The following is a 17,643-nucleotide window of genomic DNA, read 5'->3' as shown; positions in this document are numbered from 1 at the left end:
ACCGGATTTACAAAGGTGGTGGCAGCTTTATGCAATTATAAATCTTTGACAACCAGCAGTTATTACAGTACTATAATATTTGTCCTGAAGGGACATACATGAAATACACAAATAACTGTCTCAATTATGAACAAAAAAAAAAATCACGCTCTGTAGAGAGGTCACTGCATTCATATGACTCACATTTAAAAGTTACTGAATTAGAAGGTATTTGTGTAAGCTGAGGTGGATGACATTTATAGACATGGGCTTTGAATCCAGTCCATGTCTTGAATGCACATGGACAGTTTACATATATGCATAAATAAAGCTGGCCTCTCCCATAATGGTGATGTAGTTTATAATGTTTAAGTAATTTGTACTTACTACTCTCTCTGGTTACACAATGCCTGCACTGCCACATACACGTCACTAAAAGAAAACAAAACCAAAAAAAATTAGCAAATGATACCAATAAATTTGCAAAATTTCCTCTATAAAAGGCTGTATCGATGGATGGATTCCACATTTAAGAGTATATTGGAAAATAAAACAAACAAAAAACATATGTGAAAATTAATATTTTATTATGGGGGAAATGTACTATTAATCCACCATCCATTAATCCACCACAAGCATCTTTTTTTCTGTCAATACTGATATATCTGTGATATGCCAATATCGACCAATAGTTCTTGCCAGCCGATATATCAGTCGGGCTCTAGTAAATACAGATTGCAGAAATACAGCAGTTGATAGGCACAATATTTAATATGGCATTTTAGCTAAAATATTACTTAAAATTTAAAATGTGTGAACGTATGACAATAGGTAAATGCAAAAATATTAACTTACCATGTGATGTAGAGGAGATGCATTAAAAAAAAATCAACACACGGGGACACTGCCTGATTTGTGATCTATTTCTGGTGATTAAAAAAAGAAAGAAATTGTTTTAAAGTGTACAGCATATACAACAGAGGTAATATTTGTATTGTGAGTAAGTATTTCAATCACTGTAATTACATATACTACACTGTGAAGACTGGTACTCAACTGTAATGTAGAGGAGCACAGAGCACAAAACAGTATGCAATATTACACCTAATTAAGATGAAGAATTAAGAATGAATTCAAGCATTTCAAAACAGCAAAAAATAATTTTATACTTGACCAATGCAAAGTAAATAACAAGGGTATGATCATACTCTAGGACTAATGTGATGTCACAAAGGTAGCAAGAGCACATGCTATTACTTTACACACCCTTTTAGTCCCTTCTACACAGCCTGCTCAGTGTGGGTTTAATCGCCTCTGATGCGCCTTGCTGGTCTGTTTAAACAGCACTGACACGTGCTGCGGGGTTCGAGTTGCAACCCTAATAACCTGCCTTTGGAGGTAGAATCACAGGAGAGTCAGAAGTACAGCCCAGGTCGAGTGACGATTGTCTGAATGGGAGATCCGGGTGGAGGATCAGGGGCAGACATTTACTGACAGAGGAGATATAAACTTGAAGGATTAAACAGAATTATGACAGAATGGACGTTTAAAACTGTTTTACATCAATGTCGAAGTTTTTCTACCGTTTTTTCACGATGTAGTCACTTTGTTTGTAGTCAGGGTTGGACCATGTTCAGGGGACATCATAGCATAATGTTGAGGAAAAACGAAAAACGGATTTTTATTCCTGTACGAACCATTCTCTTAAACTTAAGTATCCAGTTAAACTCAATTGTGTTAAAGAAATAAAGGAATAAGCAGACTGGCTTAAGTTTCACTTGCTGCAGTGCACCGCTGTGAAGAGAAGGGAGAAAAAGTCTAGTTCAGACAGCAGCCTACAGAGCCCCTAAAGCAGTGGTTCTCAAACTTTTTTGGTTATCCCCCACTTTGGACAAGGGGGAATTTTCAAGCCCCACCTGCCCCCACCGCCCCAACACAATGCTAATGAAATACGCCAAGCTTAACATTTTCAAATTTATTGAAGTAGGTAGGCCAGCTTCAACAGAAATTGTTCATCACTGAACTTGCTTGCAGCCTCATACATGCGCTCCTTCTCTAAGAAGATCCGAATCTCTGCCCTGAGCTCGAAGACGCATGACAGCACTTTGCCCCGGGAGAGCCACCTTGCTTCACTGTGAACAGCACAGATGTGTGATCAGCTCCCATTTCCTCCCAAAGTGCGGAGAACAGTGGTCGGGTTTTGATCAAATTTACCACGCTCACAACTTCTGTCAAAACCTCATTTAGTTCAGGGCTGAGCTGCCTTGACGCGAGCGCTTCCCTGTGAATGACACAGTGCATCCAGTGCGCATCTGGCGCAACCTTCTTTATTAGTGCCTGCAGCCAGTTTTTTTTTGACCCTGCCATGGTCCGTGCGCCATCAGAGCAAAAGCCCACACAGTTTTCCCTTTTAAGGCTGTGTTCTTTGAGGTAACTGTCCATGATCTTAAACAGCTCATCAGCTGTGGCTCTATTTTGTATGTATTTGCAAAACAGCAAATCCTCGCACAGTGACTCGCAATTCACAGAGCGGACGTATGAGATGAACAAGCAAAACGACTTTCTTGTAATTTTTCTATGAGTTGTTCCTCAAGATCACTTGAAATGTCGCGTATACATCTCGCAACTGTGTCGTTTGTCAGGGGGACAGCTTAAATTTAATTTGGCTGCACTTGTCTCGTCAAGCATAACTGACACCATGTCAAGTGCAGCGGGGAGAATGAGCTGCTCAGCAATTGTGTGTGGTTTTTTGCATTGTGCAATTCTGTATGCAATTCTATATGAAGCCATTTGAGCTTTACTGTTTACTGATGCAGCTTTTACCATGCGATTCTCCTGTTGACGGTAGTCTGCCAGTTTTCTTTGCAATCAAGTGGCATATTGACGTGACTGGGGTATGTGGTCTCTAGGTGTCTTCTTAATTTGTTGGGTCTCATGCTGTCTGCTGCTAGCAGTTTAAGACACAGAACACACATGGGTCTTTCCTCTGCCCCCACCACCGCTGCCGTGAATCCAAGAGCAAGATACCCTTCATCATATTTTCTTTTCGGTTGGCTTTTTGGTTCATTAGGCCCGTCAGGTTTGTGCTTCTCTGCTGGCGCTGGCTCGACAACTTTTGAGGTCCTTGTCACAAATTTATCCATGTTGTGTTATTGTCCACACTAGCCTGCTACCCATCCGCGCGAAAGTTTGTTCCGCTACAATTGACCCTTCACTAAGCCCCTCCCTACTTAGTTACTGTTGCTATGTCTGTTTTCAGTGATATCAACAAGAGATATTCCAACAAACAAATTTCTGGAAAAACTGTTCGGTGATATCAGAGAGAAGCCGACAGAAGGTGTTTTGTTTTGAATGTATGATCTTTGTTGTCATTAAAGAAAGGCATTGATAAAAATAGACATAAAAGGAAAATTTCCTCCCGTTTGTTGCACCCCACCTGTCACGTCTCTATTCCCCACCAGTGGGGTGCGCCCCACACTTTAAGAACCGTGGCCCTAAAGGGACATGAAGAAGAAAGAAAAGAAAGAAAGAAGGGGAAAAAAAGGAAAACAAGCAGAGAAAAAACAGTTTCTGGTCACCATGACGACGGATCATGTGCGCCCCAGAAACTATCATGTTAGCTCGAGATACGTAACTCATGCGCTTGAGATAAGTACCACGTCAGCACGACATAGCATTTCCGGTATTCAGTTCGTACAGCGAAATGTGTCTAACACAAAGTGTTGCTTATGTTTGGCTTTAGTTAACATAAAGAGCATGCAAATAATTAAACGGCAGAATCTTGTACTCACCTTGTCATCCTTCAACTGTCTAATAATGGTGTCTGATATATTTCGTGATTTTAAGAAACCATTCAGGTCCACCCCTGCCATCCTGGGCTCCGGTATATATGTCTATATATCCTAACAATGCATGGAAGGGGAGCTTAAACGACAGAAATGAGAGGAAGTACAAGTACACACAGGTTTCTGCCATCTTGTTTACTAACACAGGGCTGCAAAGTTAGTGGGTTTATATCCAAACAAATACATCACAATATAGCAACGTGGTGTATGACAGAGTTAAACAAAAAACAAAAAAAAAAAACGCAAAGTGTTCAAGTAAACAATGCCACTCACGGGATTCGCACCTGCAAGCTAAAAGGTCTCTGTTTCAACATCCAGAGCTCTAACCACTGTACCACTTCTTCGGCCAGGGAGAAAACAAGTGAAAATCAACAATGACATAGAAGCATTGACCAAAAAAAAATAATAATAATAAATAAATAAACATGCATGGAAGATTAATTTAAAATAACGACAAAGTTAATATATATATATATATATATATATATATATATATATATATATATATATATATATATATATATATATATATAGGTATTTTCCTGCCTAACACCCAAAATACTAACCTATGAGAAACTACAAGGTAAGTTAGGAAAAACTTTGCCACAAAGGAGATCTGTGCTGAACTGATTTGGTCTGCTTATCTTGATTAGCGATTGGGCGCAGACACTTCAAGTTCAGTGGCTGAGAGAAAAGAAGAGTGGAGATTATTACCATACTAGAAAAACGCTGTTTTTTACGCGCGTTGTTTGATGCACAAAACGGCGTTTTATACGCGCGTTCTCAGAGGACTTCATTACGGCGTAAAAAGCGGCGTTCTTTTTGCGCATTACTGCGTAAAAAACGCCGTAAAATCTGAAAAAACGGCGATTTTTGAAGTTGAAACGTGACTGAATGTGGCGTATTTCTGGCAGGAACGGCTTGCCGTAGTTAAGTAGTGATGGGTCGTACCGTGCAGACGCTTCGGAGCGCATAGACAGAATAGACGCCACATTGAGCCGGTTGGGCCGTTGCTGCATACGTCAACGTGTCTGCCATGTTGGATGTGGCAGATCTGCTCCGTAAACTAATGCAAGGAAATGGACCGAACTTCATAAAGCGCCTTTCTACAAACTGATTTAGCGTGATGCCTTGTATTCACCCATTCACACAAACACACTAATATATTTGGGAAACAAATAGGCATCAAAAACATCATATGTAACTTTTAATGTAATGTGATAATGGTTATAATCTTATAGTATTTTGCGACATTTTAGTATAGCAATATGAGATTGTACCACAGGAACACTCGTGAGGAAACAAATTATAGCCTTGACGTATCATACAGGGATGGTAGCAGTACCATAGAACGCCACAGAGGTATTAAATAACTGTCATGGACCTTAAACCTTGATTATACATACTAAAGAGATCTTATAGGATTCCTATAGACCTTTTTTCATTAGAGTACAAATGTACCAAACCAGGGTATGTGGTTTTTTTTTTTAAGTTATTACAGCTATCAATGTATGCAACACTGTTATTGTGATGATAAATATTGAAATATTAAACATCTGTTTATAATAACTAGATCCTGAATTTTAGATGTGACATGTGGGTTTTCTGAATAAAGAGCACAAACATTTACATTTCACTGATTTTGATTAATCATTTTCATATTCAATGACTGCTGAACATATATACATACATATATCTGTACAGGGGTGGCATTGATGAACATATATACATACATATATCTATGTCTATATCTATCAATCTATACATTTATGCAACTAGCCTTGACCATGTAAGTGGAGGGTGATGGCAAAATCCCTCTGGTCTTTGGTGTATTCATGGCTCTGTTTTGAAAGGAGGTGTACGGGAAGATCTGAAACACAATTAGCACTGGCAGATCTTTACAAAGAAGGTAAAGTATTATACACTTAAGTTCAAATTATCTCCAAATTTTGTATTTTCATGTCACCTGAGTATGTATCGAGCTGCTCTTTCAACTCTTCATTTATCACGTTCTTCACCCTGAGATCCTCCAGAAGACCACTCACAGTGTTCTTTTCCCTCCTCTCTCTGTCCTTTGCATTCCTCCTCTCTTTTTCCAGACTCTCCACCCTATTCACGGCTTCCCTGAGTCTGGCTCTCAGATCATCATATGATGAAGGCAGAGCATAGGAGTGGTCCTAGTACAAAAAAGAATGAAAATGGTTCATCACTACATCACTCAGTGACAGTCCATAACATCTTTACTAGTACAATGTGCTGTCCAATGTTCCACATTCTTAAATTCTTAGTTTTAGCTCTGCTCAATTGTACTGCCAGCAGCGTGTACGTGTGTGTGTGAAGGTTCAATTGCAGATTCAATACTGCATGTTTCAATGTATGTGCATATGTGTATGTGAGTCTGTCTGAAAGAGTGACAGAGAGTAGTAGGTGTTGTATGGGCACAGGTGAGTGACAAGAAGTTTGAATATAACCAGCTTGCAGCTGTTTGAAGCATAGCTAGCACTTATTACTCACAACACTGGGCACAGGCAGGGGTTCGGTCTCTTGGACAAGCTGGGAACAGTACGGTGACACGGTCTCCTGTGCCTTCTTTGAGGTCTGAGACGTCCTGGTAACCAAGGGCTAAAGTGAAGGATGAAATATAGAAATGGTCTCACAGTGTAAAACTAAATACATCACTGACTCCTTCACATTCAGAAAGGGAAAACATTGTTAGCGTAGTGTGGCACTGAATGATCTAATCCTTACAGCCTATACACCTACCATGTGGAGATGAGCTGGGAAACTGAAGACAGAAGGAAAAGCTCCGTCTCTGATCCTGACTGTCTGATCTGTCCTGTCCAAATCCTCTGGTCTGAAGTGTTCACTGCAGAGCACGGATGACTGACTAGCAGAAAACCCTTCCCGCCGGACAGCTGTTTCCCACTTCTTTCTGAGCTCTTTATTTTTGGGAAACCTACAGAGTATATGAAAAGTTAATCAACTAACAACAATCAGCGTAGTTACTTCGGGCCACTTTCGTCAGGAAAGACTTCGTTGTTCGGAGGCTGGTTTCGTGCAGGAATCCACAGTATTTACATGCGGGACTTCATGTTATAGCCACAAAGTCAGCATATTCTGTACATAAAGTTATGTTATAATGGCCACATACAATCAAAAGTTTTTTTTCATTCTTACCTGTGAAAGGTAATCCCTTGCAATCGCGTTTGGAGTGTAAACCTGTTGGTACAATTCCACGCTGCACAAGAATGCGGCATCTTCTCTGCTCACTCTTGCCACATTCAATATGGCGGCGAGGTTGACGTAGGACTCCAGCGCTCAAAGCGGCGTCTACATGTATTGTCGGAGCGTGTGTCAAGAAATCCTGGAAGTGTTTATTTTTTTAATTTTTTTTAAATTACAAACTTTATTGAAAACATCAGCGTGTACATTACACAGAACAATACAGAGACAAGAGCAACACATTACAAAGACAGACTAAGAAACAAGGAAAAGAAATAGAAGGTGTAAATGAATAAATAATAAAAAATAAATAAATAAAAATAGTATGTGAGAACATGTTTTATGTAAACAAGTTGAGTGTTACAAATGTTAATAGTCTTTAAAGTTTTTTTGTTATTTGATGAAGAGATTGTCTTTATATATTGTTCAAATTCTTTTTTAAATACAAAAAAAAAACAGGCTTTTTGCTGGTAAATTTGCTTTTATGTATGTGAAACTTTGCCAAGAGTAAGAACAGTTTAATAAAGAAAAATGCATCACCATCTTTGTGATTAAAGTGATAGAAGCTGAACACAACATTCTTAAAATAAAGGTGAAAATCAGAATAAACATTGTTTACTGTAAATTTGTGGATGTCCCTCCAGAATTCATAGGTATAATGACACGACCAGAATAAATGGACACACATTTCAGGGATGCTCTTGACAGAAAGAACAATTAACATCTATATCATTTTTAAATTTTGACAGATATTGTTTTGCAGGATAAAATCTCTGAATCAGTTTAAATGAGATCTCTTTGACCTTGTTTGTTAAAATAAATTTTTGCAGTAAGGACCAAACCTTCTTCCAATCAATATCATTCACAAATTTATTCCAATAAGTAGTTGCAGATGGAATGGAAACTAGGCTATCCTGAAACATGGCTCTTATTTTGGAGTTCAGATGCTGAAGAGAAACAAATGGTAACAAGAGGAGAGTTTGACACGTCAGGAGGATTGGCTGATAAAGGAGGAGAGCTGTTAGAGCCTCTGAATAACATGCACAAACCAGAAGGAATGGCATGAATGGTGTTATTGGTATATTATATCTTAAAAGAAATTCTGAGTAATTGTATAGCATTCCATCTTTTTTTGAACAATTGACTGACTAAAACAATTCCGTTGTTAAACCATTTATCCAAAAATAATGTTTTGTTTTTATAAACAATATTACAATTGTTCCAGATGAAGCATCTCTGTGGAGAAAAACTGTGCTTGTAAATCAAAATCCAGGCTAAGAGAACCTGCTGATGAAAGTGAGAAAGCTTCAGTGGTAATTTTGGAATGCTAGAATTACAGAGCAACAAGAAATTAAGGCCGCCTAATTTTGAGAACACATGATCTGAGATGAAGTTCCAGATGGAAGTGGGGGTTTTTAAATAGTTTTTGATCCAATTTATCTTGAAGGTATTACTGAGTGATCCAAAATCAATAAAATTTAAACCACCTTTGTCATAGGTATTCAAACAGACAGAGTTTCGTAAGTAGTGGGTTTTGTTTTTCCATAAAAAGTTATTTAACATTTTATCAACTGATTTACAAGTTGTATTGATGACATGTAGAGACTGAGCAGCATAGGTTAGACGTGAGATTTCCTCTGTCTTCGAAGCAGAACTCTCCCTTTTAAAGACAAGTCCCGTTGGAGCCAATGATTTAGTGTCTTTTGTGTTTTTTCCATGATGGGGGTGAAGTTCATAGAGCATCTGGATTGCTTATCTTTAGTGATCTGAATGCCAAGGTATGTTACAGAGTCTTTCACAGGAATTCCATGAATTAAGGTTACCACCAATCTTTAACAGGCAAAAGATCACATTTATCAAGATCAAGAGAGAAAGTCCAGAAGCTTTTGAGAAGGACAGGATACTATTGATTGCCACTGATATTTATGAAACATCCCTGAGAAAGAGGTATCTAGAGTATCATCTGCCAGTTGACTGATGAATATTTCTCTGTGAGCAATGACCATACCTTTTATTGGACTGAGGTTTAAATGTAAATTAAGAAGTTTAACTGACAGAAGAAAGAGATACTCTGACAGGGGCACCCCTGCCTCAATCCACGTTTTAGAGAAAATCTTGGGGAAGTGCCACTAGCAAGTTTTATAGAACTATTACTATCAACATATAAGGTATGAACTGCATTGCAAAAAACTGACCAAAACCAAATTTCCTTCGAGCACTAATGATAAAATCATGTTCTAAGGAGTCAAAAGCCTTGTAAAAATCCAAAAAAGAATAAAACTGTCATCCTGCACCAATTCCAGGTAGTCTATAAAGTCCAAAATTAGTCTTATATTATCGGAGATATGTCAATTCTGCATAAAACCCGATTGACTTCATCAATAACAGTGTCTAAAGCAGGTTTTACTCTATTTGCAAGAATCAGTGCGAGCAATTTGTAATCGTTATTCAATGAGGAAATTGGTCGCAAGTTATCTAAAAGTCTTGGTTTAGGAATCAAGGTAATTAGGCCTTGATACAAGGTGGGAGGGAGTGCACCCCTATCAGTGCTTTCCTTAAAGACTTCTAGAAGAAAAGGGGCTAAGGTATCAGAGAATTGCTTATAGAGTTCGGCAGTAAGGCCATCTATCCCAGGATACTTATTCATTTTTAAATGTTTTATAGCATCTGTGACCTCATTCAGAGAAATTGGCCTATCACAAAACTCACTATCTGCCTCATTCAGCTGAGTGATATTATCTATGGAATTAAAAAAATCAGAGGCAGCTTGAGGGCAATATTTGGAGGAATAGAGTTTACAGTAAAAGTTAGCACAGTATTTAGCAATGGTGTTTTTATCATTAGAAACTGTCTCATTAAGTTGTAGAACTGAGTTAGTGTTGTTTTGACGTTTCTCTAATCTAAAAAAAAATAAGCAGAGTTCTGCTCTCCTTCTTCAAGCCACTTTTGGCGCGATCTGACAAATGCACCTTCAGCTTTGTGCTTAGAAATCTCATCTAACCTAACTTGCAAGTCAATTAATTCTGCCTTATCTGACTCAACAAGAGCTTCTATTGGTTTGGAAGTCAAAAATGCTATCTTACGTATTGCTTCATTCTCCTCAGCCCTTCTTCTCTGTGCTAAATCTATGCTGTACTTTCGAAGGATTTTGTCAAGTTCATATTTCAAAAATTCCCAGTTGCTGCAAAACATATTCTCAGCAATAGCTTTGCTCCAATAAAATTTTATCAATCTATCAACTTCAGCAATCACTTCTTCATGTTCAAGGATAATACTGTTAAGCTTCCAATAAGATGCTTTAGCACCAGAGGAGGAGTATAAAGGAACAGTTAAGTGAATTGTTCTGTGATCTGAAAGTGGCGTAGGATAAATGTCTGTTTTAACTTCTTTCAAGTCTTTTGAAATAAGTCATTAATCAATACGGGAATGACTGGTTTGCGTCTTGTTGCACCATGTATATGATCTCTGAGCTGGGTGAGAGTCTCTCCACGAATCAGTTAAATCAAATCTCTGCGCAAACTGCCTGACATGTAAGTTAGATGTGTCTGAGCCCCTAGAGGGCCACCTATCCATGCAATTATCAAACACAATATCAAAGTCTCCACCAAGGATTATAGAAGAGTTTGGATATTTGGTTAGCCAGTGTAGTAAAAGTTTCTCCAACCTGTCAATAGAGAGAGTTAAATCCATACACATTGTCTAATATATAGACAGAGTGCGCAACCTCAAGTACCAGAAAAATATAATGACCATCTTTGTCACAGTCAGAAATCAGAACTTTACCATTAAATTTGTTTTTCAAAATACAAACACCTGCAGAGCACTCTGAACCATGGGACATCCACAAATCACCTACAGAAAGACAAATCTTGTTCAGTCGAGTGGGATTCTTCTATAAAGCAAAAATCTGTGCTATACTGTTGGCAATATAAAAATATGGCTTTACATTTCACATTGTTTCTTAAACTTCTCGCATTTAAAGAGATAATAGACAAAGACATACGGATAAAAAAGAAAAACAAAACATTCAAAAAGACAAATAGGAAGTTAAAGCTTAGACCAAATAAGTGAAGATGTGATTAAGTTGAAAAGCTGTGGTCACTAAAGAGAACACAGCTGAAGATGAGAACTGCAAACCCTGCATGAGGGAACTGTGAACTTAAACCATGACAAAAGTATCTAAATATTAAAACATAACCTATATGGCAAGTAATAATTATTTTTGAGCGTTTTTTGAAGGAAGGGAAAAAAGTGCAACCTTTTAAAAAAAAAAAAAATCAATAAATCAACAAAAAATAGCTGCTGTTCAGCTTGCCTGGGAGCAATATTCAATACACTGCTTGAATATTTGAAATAAAGGGCATATTCACATAAAAATAACTTGAAAATAATAATAAATGTCAGCTTATTTCTGACTGGCTTTTTGGGTGTAAACAAACCGGAATGTCAAGTAACCAAGAAAAGAAGAGTATCAGTCAGTGTAAAAGAGATGAGAGTAAAAAATGACACTTTAATACAGGCATGTCCATACTACTCCACAAAGGGCTGTGTGGCTGCAGGTTTTTCCTCCAACCAATCAAGAGCACGAAGTCTGACCAATCAGTTCTATGAAGACTGAGATCAGCTGACGAAATGAGTCAAGTCTGGTGTGCTGCTGCTTGGTTGGAAAGAAAACCTTCAGCCACTCGGCCCTTTGTGGAATAGTTTGGACATGCCTACTTTAACACAATATGATAACACTGTCAAACCTTGTGTTACCTCATTTTGAGCCTTAAACTACCTCAGAGTAAGTCATTTAGGTGGGAATATTTCTTTTCCATACATGAACGCGCATTCTCCTACGAAGAACGCCAGCTTATTCTCTTTCCGTGCTTTCGCCACAGCCGGCCAGAGTTGGTTCCGCTGGTCTTGATCATCTGCTGACAGATTCTCTGCCAGCTTTAAGTTGTTGTCCTTCAGGAAAGTTGGCTTCTTAGCAGAACGCCAGATAGCATCACGGTAGATCCTGGATGTGAATTTCATGATGATGTCTCTGGGTTGGTTGTTATTGGGTGAGAAAATCCGCTTCTCCTGTGTATCAGCATTTGCCTTGAATTTTTCAAGTCGTGATTCAACATTGACAACTCTGCCCTTCATGTCATTTATCTCGACACAGACTGCATCAAAAGACTTTTACAGCTGTGATTTGTTTAATGTTCTCTTGGACTGCCTTTTTCACCCCTGCGATCACAATGGAGTTGCCACTGACCATTTTTTCCAAAGTATCTGACCTCGAATTAATCAGGCTGGTGAGTGACAAGAGCTGAGAGAGAACAGAAGTTGTCTCCATGTCCGCAACTTTTCTTTGCTTACCAGTAGGAGAAGCACATGGCATGAAGGGGAGAGAAGGAAGCTCATCTTCCATCAGGCACTTTGTGGTGGAACGGATACCGCTTCAAGATAGTCATGCATGGAGTCGATCAGGGTGTTTTTAGCCTCTGCACGCTTACCAGGAGTAGTTGAATTGTCAGGCTGGCTAACGTTAGCAGGCTTGCTAGCGGAGACAATGTTGGCTAGCGACTTCTTGGCGTCACTCTTTCTTTTCTCCAGTTTGCTCATTTTGGTTCGCTGACTTCAACCAAAAGATGAAGGTAAACAGTGACTCTTAAAATTGGCGCAGATAAAGTCCTTGTTTACCGTATTTAGTTTGACAAAACAGTTAGGTTTGAAGAGCTCAAGAAGACGTGACTCCTCAGAGTGCCATCTTGGCCTCCCCCTCCATCCCGGAAGTTTTTAGTAGAGCGCATATCGACGCTTGTGTCGTTTCAGGGCTAGTGACATCACTGGTGACGTTCAAAGCCTCACTGGTTCAGGAATTGGTTTGACTATCAGCGCGATTTATGAACCTATATATACCACAATGGATCCGCTCACTTCGTGGGTTAGTGTTGGCAATTTGTTGGTTTGTGTGTGACATAGAGGTGCATTTTGGTGGAGCCTGTGAGAAACACAAAGTTTCCCCGTGTGGGAACATCTTGATCTAATCTCCCCCCAATAAAATAAGTACACTTTCAGTAACATTGTTACATGTGTTTTATGTTTGTTATGCAATGTACTATATTTTTCACTGTCTTTTCTTTTAATCCAAGGTCAAGTGTTTGTTGTGTGCTAAAGAATTTGGGTACAACAACACCTCATCCATTATGAGGCATTTTTGTGCTTTGCATGAAAATAATGAGGGGAATGTGGCTGGACCCAGTCCATATTTTGTTTCCGAATATAAATGAATAAAGTCTTTAAGTTGCACAAACAAATTCACTGCCCTCTTCATGTTCACAAGCACATCTACTGTCCCCTACCTTGTTAAAACACTGCAACAGTTTGAAAACATTGTTCCCCTTACATTATGAGTTATTTAAACATTGACAACATTATTTATTGCTAAACATTTGACAAGTAATATTAGATTCCATTGTATTGTCATGTTACATACCCATAATACACTAAACAAAAATCTAAAATTTATTTATATGAATGAATACATGAACGATACCTGAAATGCATTTATTAAGATGAATTGATTTATTTTACTTGGCAGTCAATCCCATGGCTGCACTGTTGCAGGACAGTCTTAAGTGTATTACAAATTGATGTTGTTTAACAGTCTTTGACCAGCAGTGGGTTTGTGTGCACATGAAGCGTCGAAAATGAACCTTTTTCTGAACCTTTTGGCTGGAAGGCTGGAAGGCTTCAAGAAGCTTCATCTCGCCATCACTACTGTTAAGCAGCAGCACCGGGGACTTGAAGTGTATGTGAAGCCTCTGAAAATCAAAGGGAATTCTCTTTTTTGTAGCATGCAGCCAACAAGGTATTTGTCTTTCTTTTCTGTATTTTACTTTGTACTTTTGTTATTTCACATGCTGTGCATGCTATTTTTATGTTAGATTAACATGATTTTAACTTGTATTTTCTTGGCAACGTGTGTTTAGTTTTCATGGTGGATTTGGAGAGAAATTGCACATAAACCAGTCGCAACAAAACCACTTGTGTCTGCCTGTGCTTCGAGGGAATTACAATGTGAATATTCAGTAATGTCAAAAACTGCTTCTGCATAGTATTGATAACCACAAAACATACACTATTCACGAAAAGTTAGGGATATTTGGCTTTCGGGTGAAATTAATGGAAAATGTAAAAAGTTCACGAGACAGTGATATGATATCATGAAAGTAGGGCATTTAAGTAGAAGCATGCAATGGTGAAATGGTTCTCTATCTCAAACAATTTACTGACACAAAGGCCAACAAGAGTGGTGGGTATACCACAACAAAAAATGTCAATGTCTCAATAACTTGTCATGTGCCCTTGAGCATCACTTACAGCTTGACAACGACATTTTATGCCGTTCATAAGTTGACTTATTGTCTGCTGAGGCATAGCATCCCACTCTTCTTGATGGGCAGCCCTAAAGTCATTGAGGTTCTGGGGCACAGAGTTACAAGCCTCTACACAGCGACTCATCTGATCCCATAGGTTTTCTATGGGATTCAGGTCTGGAATAAGTGCAGGCCACTCCATTTGAGGTACACTAGTCTCCAGCAGCAGTTCCCTAATAATGGGACCTCAATGAGCTGGAGCATTGTCATCCATGAAGATCAAATTAGGCCTGTGTTGTTCATGCAGGGGCACAATGACTGTATTAATGATGTTATTCAGATAGTATGGGTTTGTCACTGTACCATTCACAAAGTGTAGGGCAGTTCTGTATTGACTAGACACACCTGCCCACACTGTCCACCACCACCAAAGGCTCGACTGGTGACAACAGTGGCTGATGCATCGTGCTGTTCTTGACATCTCCAACATTGTGTGTGTGTGTGTATATATACACACACACACACACACACACACACACACATATATATATATATATATATATATATATATATATATATATATATATATATATATATATTTATATTATATATATTTTATATATATATATATATATATATATATATATATATAGTCATCTGTATGTTTTTTGTTCATTGCTACTACAACAAAACAATTTCCCAGATTGGGATCAATAAAGAAGCAGTCTAAAGTCATAGGAGCTGACCTAAAAATGAATTTTTGCCATGAAAGGCAAAGTTGTATATTCAGAAAAAAAATGTCAATGTGTTTCCAAAATGTCCACACAGATCAGAGATACAATCGAACAGCACCCTACCAGGCCCAACTTTGGTTAATAGAAAATGAGTGGACCAATAAAGAGCTCGGATATAAGCTTTAAGAAACACTGAATTAATGTAGTAATGAATTAGAAAAACCTCACAATTCCAAAACTGTGAAAATGTTTTAACACCAAAGTAGAAAGATAGAATAAAAGATTTGAGATGTTGGTGAGGACCTAGAATGGTTTGTCAGAGTTAAATTTCTGAAGCTTAGAATACACAGATGTTGAGCCTAATACTTTGTAGACCTATGTTTTTCCCAATTCATTTTTAACAGTTGCCATTTTACAAGTTAGTATAAATGCTAACCACACCCAGTCACAGATCTTTTCACATACTGACTTTATTTCTTTAAAAAAGTAACAACTGACAATCTTATTGTTTTCTTTACTGTTCCAAGGTAAATCTATTTGAAACAAAATGCACTTCTCATCTGAAATAAATTAGAATTCAGCATCATACATTACAATACTTTGTCGTCCATCCAATTTGACCTATTTATAAGTACAAACACATGTAACAACACAAAACACAAATTTCAAATGAAGTCTATGAAAAAAAAAATGTAAAAAGTGGGAAAATGCTTGTACTCTTTTCTACTTATTCTCCATACCATGTTTTGGAGGGTTGTTTCACACTGGCCCTACTAAGGAAGTTTCTATTACTTTGTTCATTACAGTCAGGTATCAACTGATGGCTTGCGGATGAGGAGGTGGTTGGGGCCTTTGTCAGTGGATTTGATGATGTTCCAGGCATCGTGGTGCATGAGGCCCTCCAGAGAACAGCCGTTGATAGACAGGACCTCATCACCAACTTCAATAAGGCCAGACAATTCTGCAGCACCTCCTGTTGTAGAGGAGTACAGCAAATTGTAGTCATAATTAATGATACAGCCTCTTATTTTGTTTCCCTAAAACTCTTATCAGTATGCTATTGATATTTTGAAAACCACATATTGCTTTTAGGGTGAGCTACATAAGAGCCTGAAAATGTGTTCAGATGAAACATGAACAGCATTTGCATGTTGTATCACACCAATTTATAAAAGCTCTTGTTATTAATTATTTCCACTGCTCCCAGAGTTCTCATCCAGAGAAAAAAGAAACAAAAATATTTTGGTCATAGGTTTCATCATTTCAACAGGTTGATCATCTCAAGAAGGCAGGTTTTATATGTCTTATAAACTTGCCAGAGGGCAGGCTGAAGAGAGAAGAGAGGAGAGTAATGTGCTGCAAAGAATTAACCTCTTTGGAGACCTAATGGAATGAATGTAAACTCTGACCCTTAAGAATTTTGGTTTAATTTATATCTCACTCTGTTTGCTAACCTAAATGGCCTCAGTGCACATATGTTGACATGAAATCCATAGCAGACCTGAAAGGGCTGGCCCAAACAACAGTTGAAAGGGCAACACTTTGGGGAACGAGTCAAATGACTGCGGAAAGTTAGTTCAACTTGTTATATGCACAACGAGAGAAAAACTTGTTAGCAATGAACATCCTAGATCTTCTTAGATCCCCTGAAATAGTGTTCTAACAGATATGTATACAAAGTATGTAACATAAAAAAATGTGGTAGACAGGTGGCAACTGTGGTAGCCAGGTGAGTAATAGTACAATGCATGAATAATATAATAACACACACACACAACACACAGGTAGATAGTTGTAAAGAGGCTGTAAACCACAGCTGCCTAAATCGGGGCATGAGGCCTTAATTATCTCACACACTGATCGATCTAGTTATTTCTTAAGGTTAAAACACTATATACAGCACCAGTGAAATGTGTGGATACTAGGTGAAGGTGGTGAGAGGGAAGTGTGATTGAAGTCTCTAGACATGGGGACAAGGACCTGGGGATGTGATGTGTGCAGGTGCTCACATGCTGCTGCAGCTGAATCAGCCAACAGGGGGATGTACACTGTTATCATGACGATATGCGAGGACTCCCTCCAGCTGAATGCTAACGGCTAAAAGCTCAATGTCTCTCATCCAGCGCCGCTCTTTTATATTGATGTGCCCTGGTACGCCATCTGTTGTTCAGAAACATCACTATACCCCCAACTTTTGTCGTACCACTCTCCTTCCTTCTCCTGTCCACTCTCAGCAATTCAAAATTGCCCAGCGTGACACGCAAGTCTGGGGTGATTTTAGTTAAGTTTCAGTGAAACACATGATGCTACGCTCCCGGTACTCATTCTGCAGTCTGGTTAGCGTTGGCTCTCCCATATTATTCACGAGAGATCTCACATTCCTCATTATAAGAGACAGTATGGATGGTTTGTCCCATCTTCTCTTGTTATGGCACTTCGCACCAGCTCTGCATCCCCTCTTCCTGGACCCCTGAAAAATCTGACCAGTGATGACATGTTTAGCCGCAT

The 17,643-nt window shown here is 38.5% G+C and overlaps 2 protein-coding genes across 6 annotated transcripts in view; both read right to left on the bottom strand.

Annotated features, from left to right (window-relative positions):
- Positions 1-5,663: 5,663 nt before the first annotated feature.
- On the bottom strand, positions 5,664-7,082 carry LOC143321431 (THAP domain-containing protein 6-like). Its single transcript, XM_076731767.1, has 4 exons — positions 7,002-7,082; positions 6,588-6,780; positions 6,339-6,446; positions 5,664-6,001 (listed from the first exon to the last, which is right to left on the bottom strand). Exons 1-4 carry the CDS (start codon positions 7,079-7,081, stop codon positions 5,756-5,758), a joined length of 627 nt encoding a protein of 208 aa, XP_076587882.1. The 5' UTR covers position 7,082; the 3' UTR covers positions 5,664-5,755.
- An 8,505-nt stretch (positions 7,083-15,587) lies between these two features.
- pdzd2 (PDZ domain containing 2) overlaps positions 15,588-17,643 on the bottom strand; it is a 92,103-nt gene continuing 90,047 nt past the window's right edge. For all 5 annotated transcript variants that reach the window (XM_076730192.1, XM_076730190.1, XM_076730195.1 and 2 more), the window contains one exon: positions 15,588-16,108. In XM_076730192.1, coding sequence (XP_076586307.1) covers positions 15,942-16,108 — 167 coding nt within the window. In that variant the 3' untranslated portion in view covers positions 15,588-15,941. The remainder of the gene's footprint in view (positions 16,109-17,643) is intronic.

The sequence above is a fragment of the Chaetodon auriga genome, chromosome 5, assembly GCF_051107435.1.
Source record: "Chaetodon auriga isolate fChaAug3 chromosome 5, fChaAug3.hap1, whole genome shotgun sequence".
NCBI lineage: Eukaryota > Metazoa > Chordata > Actinopteri > Chaetodontiformes > Chaetodontidae > Chaetodon > Chaetodon auriga.
Note: the sequence above shows the minus strand (reverse complement) of the source record. Positions and strands in the feature narration are given on the sequence as shown.